Source organism: Vulpes vulpes, chromosome 9, assembly GCF_048418805.1.
Source record: "Vulpes vulpes isolate BD-2025 chromosome 9, VulVul3, whole genome shotgun sequence".
Taxonomy (NCBI): Eukaryota; Metazoa; Chordata; class Mammalia; order Carnivora; family Canidae; genus Vulpes; species Vulpes vulpes.
In genome coordinates this window covers 44,543,221-44,564,811 of record NC_132788.1, presented here as the reverse complement: position 1 = coordinate 44,564,811, position 21,591 = coordinate 44,543,221, and the positions used below count along the sequence as shown (strand labels likewise).

The 21,591-nt window shown below is 37.6% G+C and overlaps 1 protein-coding gene across 9 annotated transcripts in view; it reads right to left on the bottom strand.

Annotated features, from left to right (window-relative positions):
* Positions 1-21,591, bottom strand: part of FRY (FRY microtubule binding protein) — a 428,782-nt gene that overhangs the window by 220,260 nt on the left and 186,931 nt on the right. For 2 of the 9 annotated variants that reach the window (XM_072719959.1, XM_072719960.1), the window contains exon 1: positions 9,848-10,359. The exons of the other annotated variants lie outside the window; for them this stretch is intronic. In XM_072719959.1, the coding sequence (XP_072576060.1) occupies positions 9,848-9,908 (61 nt within the window). In that variant the 5' untranslated portion in view covers positions 9,909-10,359. Of the gene's footprint in view, positions 1-9,847; positions 10,360-21,591 lie in introns of those variants that run through there. 9 annotated transcript variants of the gene reach the window in all.

The following is a 21,591-nucleotide window of genomic DNA, read 5'->3' as shown; positions in this document are numbered from 1 at the left end:
TTTCTCCACCTTATAGAGATGGACAAGCACAGAGCCAGTTATTCAAAACACTCAATGCTTTTTCTGATGTTTCCATAACTAGAGTCAGACTCTGAGCATTTGAAATTAAAAAAAAAAAAAAAAGATTTCCTTTTCTTTTGAAGTGTCCCTGAGATTACATGGTTCTAACCTGTTCAAAGTAGCGACTCCTCTTAGAAATGGAGGTTCATTTAAACAACTTTATATCCTAGAGATCAATGTAACCTATCTTTCAACACAGGAGTAAATTGATTAGTTTCTTTGTTCATAGCTGCATATATATTACTCTTTCTGCCAGTTCTCAGTGATTCATACTTTTTATAGGTTCTGAGGGCAAACCTTGTTAGTACCCAAGTGCTGGGATCCTTCTTTAGGACCCGATGTTCCCCCCAAATCCCAAATCTTTTCCCGTAAGACTTATTTTGTTTACTGGTATTACAGGCACATTTCATAAAACATAACAAACCAAGAATGACGCAGCTACTGTGAGAACATGTCACACTGTGTATAGAACTATAATAAATTGTCCACTAATGCATTTATGAGGGTGCTTAAGAAATGTCATTTTAAAAGGTCCTGCAAATACTCAAAATGACCAGAAACTTTAAATGTCATGCAAAATAAATTGGGATAAAAAGAAAAAAATCCTCCAAGTGTGATAGGAAGAATTATTTTCCTCTGAAGAGTATTATTAAGAAATGGAAAATGTTGGGATAAGAAGAAATAATTAGTTTGAGCAACAGAAAAAATATTTCATAACAAAGAGATGGATGATTCCTATTTTATATATTTCAAAATCAGTCAAGGAGACAATACAAGGTAAAAATATTCAGAAATTTCTTTTGCCTTGGAAGAGAAATATAATCAATGACATGTTAAGTTCTTCTTAATGAATTTCTATATAATCCTGGTAATGTAGAAAGTTCCTCCCACTTTTGTTAACAAAATATTCTTCTTTTCTCTTCCACTACTTTGTTCTCTCAATCCTACAGTTCTTAAATTATGTTCCTTCAAGTTTCAGGGTCACAAGATATCTCTAGGATAATTCATGTGTTTAATCCTCAAAAATACTCCTAGAAGGCCAATCTCACTTTTATAGATAAAACCATGCAGTTTGAGAGAGATTAAGTATCTTGCCTAAGGTCACAGAGTGGCTGACCCAGGATCTGATCCCATGTTTCTCTGACAGCATATATTCTGAGTTTTGTGCAAGATTCCCAATTAAAAACAAACCAGTTGTTTATGATGAAGATGGAATGAAATTAGTTCCCTTACTTTGACCCTGGGATAAGCAAGATAGGTTTTGGACTTTAGGGAATGAAAAAATAAAACACAAATGTTGTGACTTGGAGAATGAAACTTCCTATAGATTAATTAATATAGTTGGTGATTTTCTAGAAAGGCTAACATAACTGCCAGCCATGGAGATCCCTCCTGTCAAGTCGTCGCAAACCTGAATACATCTTTTGGCCAGTAGAAGGGCTTTGGGAAGGGCAAGGAGTACAAAAAGAGTTAAGAATAGAAAACGTATAAAATACATGAAATCTGATTATTGACACACCTTAGAAAGGTCTAGAGACCTTCCCTTCCTAGATATACTGATGATATGAACTTAACTGATTGTTACTCGAACAAGGAACAAGTGAACTTCTGTTCAGTCTGTGACCTCTCCAAACTATTTCTGTTTCTGTCTTTGGTCTCTCAGGACTGGATACCCGGGAGAGAGGGAAGGAGTTCAATAAAGAGAACAGAAGCATCGTGTCGCTGCTCTGTTCTGTTTTTTTTTGTTTTGTTTTGTTTTGTTTTGTTTTGTTTTTCCCTCTCTTCCTGTGCCTTCCGGTATTTTGTCTTAGAGAAATGACAGTAACACTTCAGTGATTTCCTTTATAAATGTCTGTCATCTGCTAAGATGCAATTACATGAATCTTTCCCAATTTTCAATGTAGGTACTGTCATCAGAGCCAGCAAGAATGTCTGCCAAGATCAGTAAGCAAAGGAAGATGAGGGTACATTGACCTTTCAAGGTCCTTTCTCACAGAAAGGAGATCGAATAGCCTGCTAGAGACAGGATAATCCTGAATTTCAACTTTCCTTCTTCTCAACGGAACCAATGAACGGCTCTCATTTGTATGTCCTTCACTGGCCAGCTTACCTTCTATCATTTTCCTTTCCATTTCTTCCTATTTTAGCTGATTTTGTGTAGCAAAGTCCCATTAATTTGCAACCCATTAAGTCAAACTTGATGATCAACTGGACAAGGCTTTGCATTTGTTCTTATGTTAACTTTGAAAAAGATACTCCGACTTACAATGTGAATCAGTGGTGATCAGAATTGGGGCTCAATAAACTGCATTTTTAACCAGCCCAGGTTATGCCAAAGCTGCTGTCCCGGGACTATAGTCTGATGCCCCTGATATAAATAAATGGGAAAACAAAGAGGACTAATTAATCCAGTTAATAACCTTGCTTTTAATTCCATTTGCCTATAGATAGGCTTCATTAACTTTAACTAAGTTAATAGTCTGCAGGCAAAACATAGGAAGAACAATGAAAGGGGAATCAAAGGTCCAAGTATGGCTCCATATGACCAACTGGGCTTCAGTTTCCTTATCTGTTATTCTTAAAGAGGCCAGGTCAGCTTGTCCTTTCTGCACCAGTTTTCTAGGACTATATAAAAATATCCACTGAAAATTCATAAAACATCACTAATTCAAGACTTGCACAATTCAAACAATAATTAACAGTTAGCCATCTGCAGACAAATGGATAAAGGAAACATTTTATATATATATATATATATATATATATATATATATATATATATCATGAAATATTACACAGCCACACAAAGGATGAGATCATGCCATTTGCGACAACATGGACGGACCTAGAGGTTATTCTGCTAAGTGAAATAAATCAAACTGAGAAAGACAAACTCCATGTGGTTTCACTCACATGTGGAATCTAAATAAACAAACAAATGAATAAGGAAACAAAAAGCAGTATCAGACCTATAAATACAGAGAATATATCAGACCTATAAATACAGAGAATAAACTGATGGTTGCCCAAAGGATGGGCAAAATGGGTGATGGGGAGTGAGAGAGGTATAGGCTTCCAGCCTTGGAGTGATTAGATCATGGGGATGAAAGGCACAGCACAGGGAATGGAGTCACTAGAACTATAATAGCTTATATATATATATATTTTTAAATTTCATTTATTTATTCATGAGAGACACAGGGAGAGAGAGAGGTAGAGACATAGGCAGAGGGAGAAGCAGGCTCCATGCAGGGAGCCCGACGTGGGACTTGATCCCGGGTCTCCAGGACCATGACCTGGGCCGAAGGCAGTGCTAAACCGTTGAGCCCCCCGGGCTGCCCTGTAATAGCTTATATGGTGACAGATGGGAGTTCCACTTTTGGGGAGCATAACATATAAGCTTGTTGAATTACTATGATGTATACCTGAAACTGGTGTAATGTTGATGTGTCAAGTATACTCACAAAATTTTAAAAATTAACACTTGCCTTCCCTTGAATTAATGCATTAGTGGGATTCTTTCATCTATCCTTTCTATGGAAGAAAGCATTACAAATGATCCTAACCCTTCCAATTCTTCTCTGGCTCCACTCACCTTCCTGAGCCTGGCAACTCCCTACACTACAGGTGGACACATGAGAAAGCCTATATTTATTCCTAACTGTAAACCCAAGACTTGCGTTAACATTAAAAAGGAATTATATACCAGATATTATGGAATAGATGGCATTTGACCCATGTCTTAAAGGACAGGTAGGATTCTGATGACAGAGAGGAGAAAGGAGCAACTCAAGCAGAGGGAATAGCATGACAGGTGCATGGAGGCACCTGCTAAGAGTCTCTCCGTGTCCTTCCTTCACTTTGCCCTCCTACCACACAGCCCTATCTTAGCACACATGTTCAAACTTCCTCTTCACTATGGAACTGTAAAATCCTCATGAACAGGACTACATATTGTCTTTATTCCATGCATGTAGCATAGTGCCTAGCATAATTAATTAAACAATTGTATTACTTAATACTTGTTGAACTGAACCCATCTGACTCTGTAACACAGCCCTTGTGTGAATGAAATAATTGAGCAAGTATATATATGAAAAACTTAAACTCTTACATCCTATAAAAATGTAGGTTTCTAATTCTTATGATTAGAATTAAGGTCTTGAATGGCAAACCAATGAGTTTAGACTCTATTTGGAGGACAACTGGGAGCTAGCAGGTTTCTGGGAAGAATGTTGACCTGGTGTTGTTGTGTAGGTGGGCTACAGAAGATCTGTTTAAGGGACAATACAAGTTAAAGACCATTGCATCTACTATGAGAAAAGGAATGAAGATGGGAATCTGGATGGAGTCTACTGAAACAGGAAGTTAGATAGGAAGTGCATCTTATACAAATGGACCTAAAGTCCAGTCATATCACCCTTTTGCAATAAAGAAAACATGCAAAATAGGTTTCCTGGTGAGATATTATAATAATTAAGCTGTTTAAGAAGAATGTTTAGAGTATTAACTCTAGAGACTTCCTCAAAATTCCCTGCCAGTAAAAAAAAAAAAAAAAAATCCCTACCAGTGGTAGGATATTGGTCTGAATTACTACACCCAACCACTAAAAGTGATGTTGGCTATGCATTTCTGCATGACAGAGTAGCTTTCAGGCTCCTACCACTGGAACAGAAATGACATTGGCAGTGTGGCTGAGAGAGGGAGTTGTAACTTGCCCTATGTCCATGTCTGTCAAGTTTTCAAAACATTGTAGCTAGTGCCCATTTACACGAAAACAATGGGAATATAGGAACAAGCTAAGTGTCACCCTAAGGAAGCAAAGAGAGAATTCAAAGTTAGGTACATTTTATAAGAAAACTGCACTAATTTCTACGAGTCAACGGAGGAATTAAAAATGGGTAGGATGATTAATGGTGAGAAAACCACCAAATGCAATGTGTGGACCTTGTGTGAATCTTGATTGAAGCAGCTCAGCTGTTAAAAGACACTTTTTCAATATGATAATCAAAGCACCTTGAATATGGACTGGAGATTTGGTTATGTCAGAATTATGGTCCATTTAGTTAGGTTGAAATTAACACTGTGGGTAGGTAAGAACATATCCATATTTCCTAGAATGCATACTGATTGTATGGAGTTCAATGAAATAATACCTCTGTCTGATTCAAATGCTTTAACAGAGGGAAAGAAGATATAAATGAAGCAAAGCTGACAAAATCTTGATAACTGTTGAATGTGAGTGCTGGTGATACGTTGCGCATCATACTATTCCTTCCCTCTTTGTCTTTGAAAAATTTCATAATAAGACACCTTTTAAAAGATAAGGCTCAGTTATAAAAAGTGCCCTATAATGGCAATAATGAAGGAATATTTCATTGAGGAACTAAACTAAATTTAAAAACACATTAGAAAATCAAACACCATCTTTAACCCAGGTTTCATCATAGAGGTGTGAATGTTCATTCAGATTTCAGGTCCAACTACATCTTTCCACATAAATGTGTGGGATGAGTGGGAGGGGTCTCAGAGTGTTCATACTTATGACACATGGCAAGGATGTATGGTGTCACTTACAGAGCCATCCTTTATCATACCTATATCACAATATAGTTTGAGTCCTTTCAGAAATATTTGGGTTTCAAAAGTTTATGAGTGAGATCAGTTAATCATTTCACCAAATAACAAATTTTCATTCACCCTTGATAGGTATGTTACTCTGTAAAGTTCTGGGGAGAATTCACAAATAAATTTAAAAAGACAACCTGAGACCTTTAAAAGGTATAGTATTTTCAGTTACAAGATGGCACAAGGCAGTGTCAGGTTGGAAGAGCACATAAATTTAGGAAAGCATCCATTAGCTTTGCTTATTCATTTTCATTTCTTCATTTATTCTTTGGCAAATATTTAGCAAAGGCCCACTCTACTCTAAGAACTGTGCTAGCTGCTGGGGAGTTGCTAGGGGAGCTGGTAGTATGCAGGGGAGGCAGGCATTAGAAAATAAACACACCCAGAATATAATTACAAAATAGAAAGTGCTGTGAAGGAAAAGGGGAGACATATCTGTGACTGTGGGGTTAGGGCAGGACTCTCTGGGATGGTGACATTGAAGTTGGGACCTGGAAATAACCAATGATAGATATAGTCAGAGAAGGCATCAAGGCGGAATAGAATTTGGGCACTGGCGTTGTAGGAATTCATATAAGTAAGGAAGAAAGGACAGTTGATTGTGGCTCACTCTCTTCTGGTTGTATTAGAGACTGTTCTGGCCAGCCACTCTCTGTTACTTCCCTGTAATCCCTTTACCCCACTTTACCCTCCTGCAGGGCACTGACCTCCTGTTGATATATGATGACACATTATATATTTGTTTTCTACCTGTCTCCCCACTGCACTTAAGTGCAGCAAGGGCAAGGAATTTGTTTTATTCCTTTCATATCCTCGCCTTCTAGCTTAATACTCAATAAATATTTGTTGCATTAAGGAGTAAGAAAGCATTAAAATCTATAAGGTCATGAATTGTCTCCAGCTTAGAAGCCTGACATTCAACCCAAGACTCCCATTAAGCCTATTGAAAGAGCTATTTCTGCAACCAAGCAAGATGCTGACAAATAAAGCACCAATCTGCCCAGGAGTAGAATATAGTATCACGGATGACAGCATGTCATTTCAGTAGAGAACTTGACTAGTGGTGTGTTGAGAAGGCCTGGCTTATGAAATCTTTAAAGCAGTTTGTCAAAGTGCAGCTTGTGACCCGTTACTCGGTCATCAAACCTATGTACTGGGTGCTAACCAGGATGAGTTCAATGCGATAGAATAGAAAGCCACAGAAGAGAAAATAGCAGGATGCTGACATCCTGAGGGTAAGTGAGCATTATTTCATTAAACTTTTGTTTTCAGTCTCTGCCTGTGTCTATAGATATGGGGTGTGTGTTCTTGGGTCATAATGCAAAATATGTTTTTTTCTGTGGGTCGTGGTCAAAAAGACTCTAGGGTGAGACGCCTGAGTGGCTCAATGGTTGAGCATCTGCCTTCGGCTCAGGGTGTGATCCCAGGATCCAGGATTCAGTCCCACATCAGGCTCCTTGTAGGGAGCTTGCTTTTCCCTCTGCTTATGTCTCTGCCTCTGTGCCTCTCATGGATAAATAAATAAAACCTTAAAAAAAAAAAAAAGACTCTAGGGGCTGTGGGAATAGCAGTCACTTGCAGACCATTATCTGGGCATTAGACTCAGGCCTACCCCAAATGACAAGTCCAGCTTCCTGAGCCATTTTATTAGAACCATATTGAAGCTGGGCATCAGGGAAAGAGAAGAACAGCTTCTTACAGGAGTTTTTTTTTTTAAAGATTTTATTTATTTATTCATAGACACAGAGAAAGAGAGGCAGAGACACAGACAGAGGGAGAAGCAGGCTCCATGCAGGGAGCCCGATGCGGGATTTGATCCCGGGTCTCCAGGATCACACCCCAGGTTGCAGGCGGCGCCAAACCGCTCCGCCACCGGGGCTGCCCCTTACAGGAGTTTTTGCCACTATGCTAGCGGGAACATTATACAGGGGATCCAACTTAAAGGGACAGTAAGGACAGTGCAGACTGGATGTGCAGGGATGGCCACCAGGAGCAGTGCCAGAAGCTGCCATATTTTGACAAAGGAAGGTCATAAAGCAAAGTTCTCTGCAGGATCCCCTTTCTCTGCAGGATCTATTTCTCTGCAGGATCCCCTTTCAGATTACATGATGAAGGCAGTGACTTAACACAGAGTCTAATCCTACATGTGTCTTTGTTAATACATATTATATTATAAAATGCATACACAGTTACAATATACATTACAATATGTATTCTACTAGAAAATATATATACATACATATACAATAATATACACATATGTATGATATAGATGTTATGTATATGCATTATATAATATAAATGATAATACAAGATACACTTCCAACATCTATAGTAAAGGAAGAACTTCCAGTGCAAGGTATACAGGAGAAGCTCACTCAACATCTGTTAAATACATTCACCAAATAAGTGAAATCCTTTGTAGTCTAGTTAGTTTTTTATTTTGTCAACATCAAAACACTTATTAAATGCCTGGTTCATATGCACTAGTTTATTTAGATGTCAGCTCATTTAATAAAAAAAGATTTTAGGTTTCATGAGATTCTTAAATATTTATGGAGGCATACAGTGACTACGTAAAATTCACTTAATACATGCCTACCAGAAGTTTATGATCTAAGACTGTGATAAGTCTATGAACTCACAGAGACATACTTGTTGTTACTGATCCCTTATAAAAGTTATGTTTAGGGGTCCCTGGATGGCTCAGAGGTTTAGCACCTGTCTTTAGCCCAGGACGTGGTCCTGGAGTCCCAGGATCGAGTCCCACATCAGGCTCCCTGCATGGAGCCTGCTTCTCCCTCTGCTTATTTCTCTGCCTCTCTCTCCCTCTCTCTTTGTCACTCATGAATAAATAAATAAAATCTTTAAAAAAAAGTTATGTTTATATACTGTGAGCAAGAAAGACTGTGAGTAAAGAAGGAATTGAGATGGCTGTCGGATCATGGGAGTGGTCCATTCAGTGGAAACACAGTAAGGGTGGGTATTGTCTCCCAGAGCTAATAAGCAACAAAAATACTACGTAGTTCACAGAAGTCCTATTATAATGCAACATTTTTTCCAAATACATGAAATTATAAATTCTATTACTTAATTTGTATACTTGTTATACATAAAAAAAATCTCTTAGAGGAAAAAAAAGTTCCCTAACACACATACTCAACTTTTATAAATCACAAAATAGGAGCAAATTAATGACTAATAGAGATTTCCTTCCTAGAAACAAAATGGTATCATATGTAAATATCTAATAGTTTCATTAGAGATGGTGCAGAAGAATAATTAACAAGTAATGAATTTTCCCAAATCATTAATAAACAAAATGTTTCTTCTCTATTAGAGCAAGATGTTGTGCCTTTACCATTTACAAATTAACTTTTACTACCTTCATTAAAAAGAAAGTTAAACCATCGATATCCAAGGTGCATGTAATTAACCCTGTGTCATGGAAGTTTCCTCTCATTAATTTTTCTGAACTCTTATACAATATTGCTTACAAGGTTATGCTAGAACTAATGTAACCAGGCTATTACTCAGATAAAGGAAAAGCAGAGGCATGCAGTTTGGACCCATCTGATATTGGTTAACCCATGGTATCCTGTTCTTTAATTCATAAACGATAAAAGAAAACATTTTATTTATACATGTTGGAGAAGGCTATGCCAAAAGCAAAGGAAAAACTACCTCAGGCTTATTTCAATGCTTTACACCAAATAAAGAGTATTTGCATTAATATTTAGAAGAAATAAATTATAAATCCTACTTCTTTCGTAATATAAAATGCAGTGGTATCTATTTTCCAATCACACACTAAGCTATTTTTACAGATTTCAATTTTGCAGCACAGATAGTTGTACTGAATCTTTTAGTGAAAACTTCAGTGCACAGAAAAATTCCATGACATCACAGCTTGTTGTTCTATAGACTTACATACAAAAATTACCTCTGAAATACTGCAATCCCAAAGAGAAACTTAAAAAATAATTCCTGCCTCTGAAAAGGGATATTATTAAGTAAATCTCTGCATGCAGATGCTATTGGCACCTCTCCTCCCACCCTGCATCCCCATCCATTGAAACCTTTAGGAGAATCTTCCCTACATTAAGCATTTAACAACCAATCATCCACGCCATACTGATTGCCAGCCTTTCATACCTACCAAGACCTTTTATGAAGCTGATCACACAGGATCGTCTCCAACAAGCTGTTGTAATCTCCATGAGCTTGAAAGGAACCCAAACGAACAGTCTGGAACTGCTATGGAGACTATGTTCCAAAGCAAAAAAACATAATGACGGACTCCATGATCCCGTTGCTCACTCGAACCATAAGTGTCTCAGCCACAAGGTAGGGTTCTCTTATTTTTGGCCCAAGGTGTATTTTTAGTCAGGTGCTAAAGACCTACAGTAGAAGACAAATTAAAACAGGCCTTCTGTCCAGGGCAGACTCTCCATACCGATGGGACAATTTTTAGCTGCACAGTAAGACAGTGACCTACAACTCACAGAGTGCCCGTATGTCTATATTTATCCACAAGAACATACTATGCTGACAGATTAGTAAAGCTGCTCAAAGCACTCCAGGAACATGAGCCCGACCCACACAGCTCACCATAAACAGTCCATGCATACCGAACACACACACTCCCCACAGATTCACCTCGCCAAGGCTGTTGTGCTCTGTGATTGAAGAAATAAATGTAAGAGCACAGATAACACAGGGCGGGTGATAAACCGTTGCTTTGGGAACTAGGAGCTCTTGGCCACAAGTACAAACAGCTTTAAACAGCTTAAATTCTTACAGGCAAAACCAAGAGCAGAGAATCCCCACGTGAGGCCAAGAGTCAGTGAGAAACCATACACCCTTAAGGAGAAATGAAACACTGAACATCTGTTGATACAACTAATAAAGAAAAGTGACCAGGTTTAAATCCATAGTTCAATTATTTTAAAGCACAGCCTCAATCAACTGGTTAAAAACTTAATTGAGAAGAGCAAGAAGGAGCCAGTATTGATCGGTGAACATTAGGTATCTCACCTCCAAGAGAAAGCAGATTTAGACTGGTGGAGAGACGGAGAAAGAAAACGCAAAGTTAACTTAAAAACAAAAGTGTAACTAATTGATCTTTCAGTGGCCATTATTTCTGACAGAAGACTTCTATGAGGGTCAGTGAAAATCTATGTCTTCACTACTATGGCCTCAAAGAGCATGAAACCCAAGTAATTTTCTGTTCTTGATTTACTCAGGGTCATTGAAGGTTTTTTTAGCAACATAGGTTGGAATTACAAATGGCGCCGTGTGGGGAATTGCCTGATGAGCTGACACCTTTCACAGGAAAGAGAATCATGTCTGAGTTACCCACATGAACACTTCAAGTGATTCAGGCAAGCTAAGGTGCCGGCAAAGATGCCCCATGTTACCGCTGAGTCTTACATATTTGAGGTTTGTAACCTTTTTTAAAGAGTTGGCTGGTGGGCACATGCAGCATTTGGTTTATGTTTTACTAAAAGGGGTCCAAATAATTACAATACAAGGGTGTGCCTATGGAGGTATCTGTGTTTTTGCTAACAAGGATTCTTTCTCAAATCTTCTTTCCACGTCTGAACTGGAATCAAGACTTGACTGAAAATTTGCACTTTGTCAGCTTCCAATCTCTGGTGCTATTATTAGACCAGCCTTCCAAATGATGTGACTGTCATTCAATTAAAAGAACATGACTTAAAGCAGCTTCATAGAAATATGAAAAGAAGTATTTGTCATTTAATTGTTCACTCTTTTTACAGATACCTCTTCCCAAACCACATTTGAAGGCAGTGTAAGGAGGAAAAAAAGGGCAGCAAAGAGTGTATTAATGGGGCACTGAACTAGATTCAGCTACTCTGCTAGGCACTTTTCACATTTCACAAGGGCCTCACAGTAACCTTATAAGGTAGGCATCACATCTCCATTTTGAGTCCATGGAAAGGAATAAAAATAAGATTGCCCAAGGTCATTCAGATGGAGATTTGTAGGACTCCCAGGGTCACTGCATTTATTTATTTTTATCTAGTACTTCTCTTAATATGAATTGGAACTTCTTTTTTTTCTTTTTTATTTTTTATTTTCTCTCTCTTTTTAAATTTAAATTTGTTAGTTAACGTACAGTTTTGGTTTCAGGAGTAGAATTCAGTGACTCGCCACTTACAAATAACACCCGTTACTCATCACAAGTGCCCTCTGTAATACCTATCACCCATCTAGCCCATCCCCCTACCCACTTCCCTCCATCAACCCTCAGTTTGTTCTCTATCATTAAGAGTCTCTTATGGCTGGTTTCCCTCTCCTTTTTCTCTTGTCCCCCTTCCCATATGTTCATTTGTTTTCCTTCTTAGAATCTACATATGAGTAAGATCATATGGTATTTGTTTTTGTCTGATTGACTTATTTCACTAAGCATAATACACTCTAGTTCCATCCACATTGCTGCAAATAAAATAGCAAGATAGCCAAACTATGGAGAGAGCCCAAATGTCCATCAACTGGAGAATGGATAAAGAAGATGTGGAATGTATATATACATATATGTATATACACAATGAATTGCAACTTCTAAGCAGTGGTAACCTTAGCATATTTGTCTTTGTATATGTTTAAGAGCAGCCCTCAAATAATCTACTTTTTAAAAAATTTTTACCTAGAAATTTCACTTATTCAAAACCCTGATGAATTCTGGAGATTGCAATCTTATTTGATGCCCTCCATGGTCTATTTTTCCTTCTGTGATAGCCAGGCACTTACTGCTTTGGGGAGTGTCCTAAGGGCATGAATCACATTGTTCTCATTTTTGAGTCTCTAAAGTCTAGTAAAAGTTGAATTAATGAATAATTAAAGGTGTCCTTATAGTCTAAACAGATGGCACAAAGTTCTTCTATTAAAGTTCAGTCTTTGATACTAAGAGTTCCTACCTCACCTCATTCATCTCCACTCAGCGCTTACTTCTCCTATGCTGGACATTATTTTAACATCGTAATTTCCTCCTCAAATTATATTAGATTAAAAGCAATCATGGATAGGTGAAGGCTCCTAAAGTCTTAAGTGACAGCTGTCAGCTGATGGCTGATAGTAGTTTAAAAATCAGGAACAACAAAAGGCAGACATAAAACTTTTGAAGGACAGGAAGTTAAAGATAATTTTGTATAAAGAGTTGACCTTTAACATTTCAAGAGCTCCAAAGGTAGCCATATACTGTAGAATTTTTAATAATTAATATACTTGCTGATGATCTGAATTCATTTAGATATGGTTAAATTATGTTAGTATCCTGTAGTCACAGACATAATATAGAAAATACTAAGGTAATAGAATTCTATTCAAAATTATTAAGTTAAAATGTTTTGACACTTCAAGGGTTAAGCTTCATGACTTGGAGACGTTTGCTCAGAGATCATTTGTTCCCTGATGATACTAAATAAATGTCATGCATTTTAAACTATATTAATATAATCTAAATTTAATAAAATCAACTGGATTACTGGCATGTTTAATTGATAGTTCCATAATAACCCTCAAATCTAAATTAAATTATTACCTTAACAGTTAATCTAATATTCATAAAAATTTCCTTTATGCTTCTGGGTGGCCTGGTGGCATGACTGCAAATATTTTTAAGAGCAAATAAAAGTTCAAATCCAATCCTTCTACCTTCACAAGCTTAGAAGTTACAAGGAAGTTCCTTGGTGTGTTTAGTTTACCTCACTGCTTCAGGAAAGATTGTTCTTAGGCTACTGGTTGACTGATAGCTATTTTACTAGCACTAAGGTTAGATCATATAACCACTCTCGTTAAAGGTAGCCTACTGGCCTATTCATTTTCGTTACTGTCAAAGTCAATCCACACTATTCTATTATGGGAAGCAAGAAATATCCTTTAGACATCAACCAAGAAATGTTTTCCAGCTTGAGGAAAAAGCCAGCGTTTAAAATGATCACATTAAACACTATATCATTCAAAACCCTCAAGTGACAAGAAACTTAAGCTGATGATGATTCTTGGGGTTTTTTTTTTTTTTCATTATTGGTCTTGTAAATCCAGTATTTCTTACTGAGGCTTTAGAACTAGCTTGTGATATAGTTAATGAAACATTTCAGTAATAAAGTGGTTACATTTTATATGTATAATAATAAGTCTTTCTGGAAACATAGTATATACAAGTGTTAAAGTATTATCACAGAAAAATGGCAGGTAACAATAGATGCCAGTGCCAAAAGGATTATACCATTTCACTCTTTTTCCATGAGATAACATAGTACAGAATATACTCATTCATCTGTATTAATAAATCTTTCAGAGACAAAGAATCTCTGAGGCTGTCTTAAGGTAGGAATCAAGTAAAACACCAGAATTAAGTAACCATAAGCAAACATCACCTGCAGCCTAGTCTTTTCCTGGTAGAAACCATAATAAGATCCAGAGAACTTCTAAAAGACAATGTGTCATTGTGCCTGGAAGTAGTGGCTATCAAGAAGGCATCTAGTAGTAGGTAGTATTTGCCAAGCATGTCATTGCCTCAAGACATATGCTGCAAACAAATGTAGCCTAAAATGTTTACCTGGAAGACCTCTAGGAAAATACCAATGTCCTGGCACAGGGTGCCTCTGGAGGCAAGCCACCACTAAGGTGGTGTTCTACCAAACAGGTGTGCTATGCTTATTGGGTACAGATTGTCTCAACCTACACTGAGGCCCTCTTTAAGCCTCCATGTATTACCCATGGCATAAATTACCAGGTAGACTTAAACTCAGCCTTGGGGAGGAGAAGCAGAAGGGATTCTCCGTGAATGAGAAGTGAAAGAACTTACATGTTACGTGTTCTTATGTACTCTAAATGCTTTTTCTCCAAAAAGTTTCTCTCTTGATTTCCATTAATCAGCTTATAAATATTCCCTTGTTCTACAATAGCAATCCCTAACTGGATCTTTCCCCTGCCTACAGTCTTTAAATTATACTATTTTGGAGGACTATTGTGTTGATCTTGTTTCTTGAATTTAACTCTTTTATTTTAGGGGAAAGGGGCTGACAAAAGCCCAGAAATGATCCAAAGCTGGGGAGTTCTATAAAAAAAAAGTACAGATTCCAGAGCCTCAAAGAGACCAATAGAATCTCAACCTCTGGTGAGACGAGAATCCATCTTTTTTTAAAGTCTCCATAAGTGATTCTGATGTACAGCCAGGTTTGGAAGCTACTGATAGCCTCTGAGAATATGTAATAATGAATGTGTAATAATGAATGATAATTGAGTATTCTGTTACTGTCTCCCTAACAGGGGAATGCAGAAGAAAGTTTAAAATAGCTAACTGTTTGAACAGAGCTATCAAGCTGGTAACCTCAAGCTTCCAACTTCCAACATAATGAAACATCAGGAAGTAAACCTAAAAAATCTTAAGGTTTGCTTATTCTTTCCTTAATTTGTGTCTTACCTTAAAACAGTCTCATGTAGTAGAAAGGGAGGTGGGCAGGGAGGGGGTTGGTGTGACTGGGTGATGGGCATTGAGCGGGGCATTGACGGGATGAGCACTGGGTGATATGCTATATGTTGGCAAATTGAATTCCAATAAAAATAAAAAACAGCCTCACAAGTTCCTCTTTTCTGCTCCACATAGATATCAATCCCAAATCTAAGTACATTATACACAGACTAACACAAATCCTCACTCCAAGTCTAACTTTTATTTACACTCAACTCAAGCAAATGGGATACAGAAAATAAAAAGGCAAGATGTAACAAATGATCACTTGATGGATGCAAAATGTCTTAAAAGCACTCACACAATTAACGACTATGCCAACAAAGGCAGGGCAATGCCATTTAGTTTAGAGTCAATCTCCTGGAATCCATTAATAGTCCTTAAATACATTTCTGAATAGTTGCCCAGAATAGAAAAAAAGGGTGTGTGCATATGTGTGCTGGAGGATAAAGGGTGAAAATTTATGAAGGATTTTCAGAATTTCATCCAAAATATCTAAATACCCAGGAAAATAAACCTGACCATGGGAGCTCAGTTCCGATTTACTGGAGTTCAGGCATGTCTAGTCAGAATGAGAGTAAATAACTACTTGTATCAAAGAGAGCATCCTTTAAAGCAAGACTTCTGAATTCGAAGTTTTGATTGAAGACATTAACTTTCTCTATAAAGTGTGCAAACTCTAGTCACATAGTTAATGCCAGGAGCTCAGGAAATTAGCCCATAGTCTTTTATGCTACTTGTTAAGAAAGCATATAGAAGGATCCCTGGATGGCTCAGCAGTTTAGCGTCTGCCTTCTGCCCAGGGCATGATCCAGGAGTCCCGGGATCCAGTCGTGCGTCAGGCTCCTCGCATGGGGCCTGCTTCTCCCTCTGCCTGTGTCTCTGCCTCTCTCTGTCTCTCTGTCTCTCTCTGTGTCTTTCATGAATAAATAAAATCTTTAAAAAAAAGAGAAAGCATATAGAATCCAACAGTGTCTAAGAACAAACTATCCTGAATGTTAGGGACCCACGCAGCTAAGTATCCCATCCATTTCCATTCAATGCTTATGAATCATCTATACTGGTTTTATTTAGAAGCAAAGAGAAATTTCCAAAAGAGAAATTTATACACAGGAATGTATAGAGAAGAACACCACTATTTTGGGGGCTATAATTGGTTTTCTGCCAAGTTAAATTTTGCCTTTCCAAGTACAGTGAAGGAGTAGGGAGAGAGAAGGCACATAGCTTTTTACTGTTAAGGAATCCTCTTTCCCTACCACCTTCATTTCCATAATCTTGCACTGCCCAAAAAGGATTCTTTGAGACCACTCAGTTTACAACATATTCTCCTTGTATTTTGGGTTATTGATATTTTTGAGAAGCAAAAAATATGGCCCAACGAAAGGTCCTTCTTCAGGTAAGATGTTGTGTCCAAAGCAGAGCATCAGGAGGAACCCACCTGTACCTAAATGAAGCAAAATATAGATTCTGTGGCAGCATGGACTGATAAGTCCATGTTTAAGGGCTGTTTCTGCCATACAACTAGCCATGGGTCCTTGGGCAAGTCACATAGCCTGAGACAGACTATTCATTTGCAAATATGAGAAATTCAGACTTATACTATGAAAAAACAGCAATCCTGCAGCATTTTAGAACTAACTAAACATTTCTTAGGCTAATCTAGAGTTTCATTCAAAGAAGATCTCATATATCTAGCAGGCAGAATGACAAGCTTAATGTCAGAAGGCACTACTAAGCACAGTCAGTGTAAGGCAACTCCCAAAATGAAATCCAGGTATAGAGTGTCTTTATTTTATATTATGATGGTGAAATGCCTAAAAGTCTAAGATCTTATTGAAAAACAATTCAAGACAATTTCTTGTCTGTGCTGTTTCATACGAGCCACATATAACTATTGCACTTCAACTGTGACCAGAGCAACTGAGTTACTGAATTTTAATTTGCTTAAATTAAAATTTAAAAACTGGTGCTCAATTCACTTACTGAAAAAAATTTAGGTATGTTTGGAAGAATTGCATATGTGAAACTATAGTTAATTATAAATTTTATGAAATCTAAGTAGAAATCAAGTATTTTGACCAATTTGGTGTCCACAGTTAGATGTGCTGGTGGTGCAAAATAAACATTGGATTTTGAAAAAGTATTCGCCCCTCAAAATGTAAAATACTACTAATAATTTTATGCTGATTACATGTTGATAATATTTCAGATATATGGAAATAGGTAAAATATTTAATCAAAATTAATTTCAGGTGTTTTAAAGCTCTGTTTCATGTGGCTACTAAAAAACCTAAAATTGCATATGCGTCTTGGATTACCTTCCTATTATACATGCTGTTCTCCAGATCAATTATTACTTTATAAGACAGATATCTGGGAAACAATTTTTGTGAATAAACATGGAAAGCCATTTAGAAAAGCCACAGTGTTGCATATTCATGAATTAGTAAACACCCATAATCAGATATATTCACAAATGATAAAAATATGGATTTATTGATTTAATAAGCAAACATCTATCAATCACTTCAAAAAGTATCAGGCTGGGTGGGGCTGAGGGATGATTACCCTTATCCCCACTTGACAGCTGAGAACATTAAATTAATCTATCCAAGATAGCACACTAATAAATGCTAGAGAAAAGAACCCAAATACAGCTTTTCTGGCTTAGAAGCTTGTACCCTTCCTACTATACCAGTTTGCTTCCTAGAAGTCAAGAAGCAAAAACACCATAATAGATATTCAATGCTTCCACATGGTGCCCAAATCCATATAACACCAAAATATAAAACTTACTAGAGAGCAGATTTTTAAACATCTTAATACTATCTTAGCACTATTATCATCTACATTATAATAGATGACACACTGATTTGTAAGAGCTCCTGTATTGCCATCAACATTCTCACTAAATATCTCCTGGATTTCCACCTTGCCTGCCTCTTTGGGGTAAGTACATCACATTTCTTTGCACACAGTGGGTTCTCAATGAATATTAGTTGATTTCTTTAAGGTTTTAAATTTTAAAATTTTATTTATTTATTTTTAAAGATTTTATTTATTTACTTGAGAGGGAAGAGAACGTGAGAGAGCACAAACAGAGGGAGCAGCAGAGGGAGAAGCAGGCTCCCCATCGAGCAGGGAGCCTGACAAGGGGTTTGATCCCCAGGCCCTAAGATAATGACCTGAGCCAAAGGTGGACATTTGACCCACTGAACCACTCAGGCACCTCTATATTTTTAATTTTTTTAAACCACATTTCTATGGGAAGGAAACCTATAAAATTGTGTAAGATTGTGACTTCCTAAGACAGATTCTCTTTAGGCAAACAGGCACACCACTATTACAATTAAAGAATAATTTCATCATGTGCATGTCATGTAGTGGTCTTGGAGTTTATATCCACTTGAAAACTCAGGAGGAATTCATGTGCTAGGAGAATGATCTCAGTATTTAGCTAGAAAGCTAAACTGACAAAAGTGCATATGAATTTTTAGTAGGCTTCCTTTTCATTCTGACATGCAGTTCTGGAATTCCCTTCCATCTGCTATGGCCAGTCATCAAGCCACTCTTTTGCCTTGCTTCTTCCACGTTGAACTATACTCTTCTTTACTTGACATTCCTTTTCCTCCCAATCATGCTGACCCATCTTCTCTTTCAAAGACCTTTTAAAAATTCCACTTTTGTCACAAAACCTCCCTTTAACCAAGTAAGAGGGAAACAGTTATTTTCCTTACTCAGTTATATCCTGGGACACAATAACTTTGAGCTCCCAAGTTGGAAAGGGGTAAAAATATTTAAATATGTAACTATATGAATGGAGTTTTATTATTGCAAAACCTTTTGGCTTGAATGATTATCTCTGATGTCAACTATATTGCTATAGGGTTCCTCTACCTGAATAATTCTCATTCTCAGGCAGCCTCTCTAGAATCTGTTGACATGCTGACCTGTCTTTCTGAAATACTGTGTGGTGGATATATAATTATAAAAATTAATTTTAAGTTCATTATTTTGCAATATTTATGCAGAGAATTCAGAGCACACAAGACCACAGAAGTTTTTTTATAATCACGTTAGAGGTGCATGTCTGCCTTACTTTCCTAAGTGATGATCCACATGCCATTACTTATTAACTGTTCTCTGTAGCATTCTGAAATAGTTACTGCCATGCCCTGGCAGCCCATGAAAGTCAATGCAACTTCCAAAAGTTCTGTCATATAAGGGCAGGGAAGGAGGCATTGGAATCAGAATCTGATTCAACTAGCCTTAATGGGATGGAGTTTGAATTGGCATAAAAATATAGAAAGATATGTCATCATCAAGTTGCCTAGGACTGGGAGAAATTTCCTCCTAGAAGAATTTATGTGGGTATACATGGCCCCAGAAAGCTCACTGCTCTCCCTAGACAGTGAGGGAAAAGTGAAACAATTGATAATTGTCTGTCACATGGGAGCAAACCACGTGTGGCTATGAGTACAGTACAAAGCAGCTAAGAGAGATCATCTTGAACCTCATTTCTTAAGAAGTGCCAATGTCAGGACCCTTCATGGTGCATTGGTTTCCTGTGACAATCATAGCACACATTCCTAGGAGACTTCTGTACGTACAAACTTAGACGACTTAGATGAACTGACACCCCAATGCCATCCCAAGGGATTCCAGTGAGCTGTGAGGCATTCATTAGATGCTGCTCCATACATTCAAGTGATCCAAGGTCATTTGGTCATCTAAATTGTATATTTTATTAAAAAACAAAACCAAACCAAAACCTGTCAATCTGTAACCTGGGAATAACTATGAAACAAATTCCTCAGAGGCTAGACACAGCAGCTGCAAAACCCTTCTGTGCTATCTCGGTGCAGTAAATCAAACGAGTATTGTCGAGAGAGAACTCTACCATCCCTTTTTATGCTCAACACAAATATTCTATTTAAAGACCACAGTTTCTATTCAACATATAATTTCAAAACACTGTTCCTCAAGTAATTGTTCCTGTCTCTTTCTCTTTCAGCAGCTTGCATGAGCTATATAATCATATGTGTTTTGTACATGCTTAATAGAGCACATACTGGATCGAGGGTAGAAAACAAATCCTGGTGATTCCACCTCCAACAAATCATTTAAAACTGCTCTCTCTTCTCCAACACCTCTTCCACCATCTTGAGATCCTTGTCAGCACTTCCCTGGGTTATCTCTGAAGTGACTCTCCCCACCTCCATTTTTAGTTAAGGCTCCAAGAATGAGCTGCAATCCCACCATGTTGCTCCCTGCCTAGAAAATCAGTGGAGACTGCCCAATACTTTCCAGATGAAGCCAGGACCCTTCAGTAGGTCTTTCAACGTTCCTCATGAGCTGACACGACTTGACCTATGTCTATCACTATCTGTCAGGGACCTCGGGATCCAGCAGTCACTGCCTGAACTGGCCACATCCACACCTCCCTGCATTTGCTCACATTCTTCCCTCTGCTCCTTCCCTCTTCTTCTCTGTAGCATGCTTCAAGGTCAAATGTCACAGACTATTGGAACTATTCCTAGTCTCTTCTCTCCCACTTAAAATGATGAATCACTTCCTCCTCTTGATGATTCTGTATGTCAGTCTCCCTAAATCCAGGCACAACGGCTGGCACAAGTAGAACACCTATTTATTCAGCATTTTTGTTCTGTCTACAACTTCCTTATATCTCCTTTTTCATCAAAGCAGGAGGTGCTTGACCATAAAGCTCATGGAAGGAAAGAGTGGGACCTGCCGAATACAGTGCGTTCTATCTACCATGGCGCCCCACACAAGGAGGCCTTTAATTAATTACAAGAAGGAAAGAGAAGACTGCTCATTCCCTCTCAGAGACTTCCAGTCCAATTTAGGCTGATGTTTTGAGTACATCCATCTCATGATAAAATTGTGAGAAAATCTTTGGGTTCAAGACTTTTTTTTCTCATAAGGCAATCAGTTTCTCCAAATAAATATGAAACAGCAGCAGTTCCCACATAAGAAAAGTCCTTGATCAGTAAAAATTACATTAACTAAGTAGATTTCACCAAGAATGATCTCCTTCTAATTTGGCAAAAGTGGCTGGAAGGTTTAAAAGCAAAGTTAGATTAAATTCTTATACCTTAAATGACATTTGGGTAAATATTAGTATTTGTTATTATTTTTTACAGAGAACAATCTTTGACAGGATTAACAGATTTAAAACAAAAACAAAAAGAGGAGGATGCACAAAATGGGTGAAGAGGAGTGGGAGATACAGGTACCCAGCTGCGGAATGAATAAATCATGAGGATGAAAGGCACAGCATAGGGAATACAGTCAGTGGTATTGTAATAATGTTGTGTGGTGACAGATGAGAGATGTTCTTATGGTGAGCACAGCTTAATGTAGAGAGTTCTTGAATCACT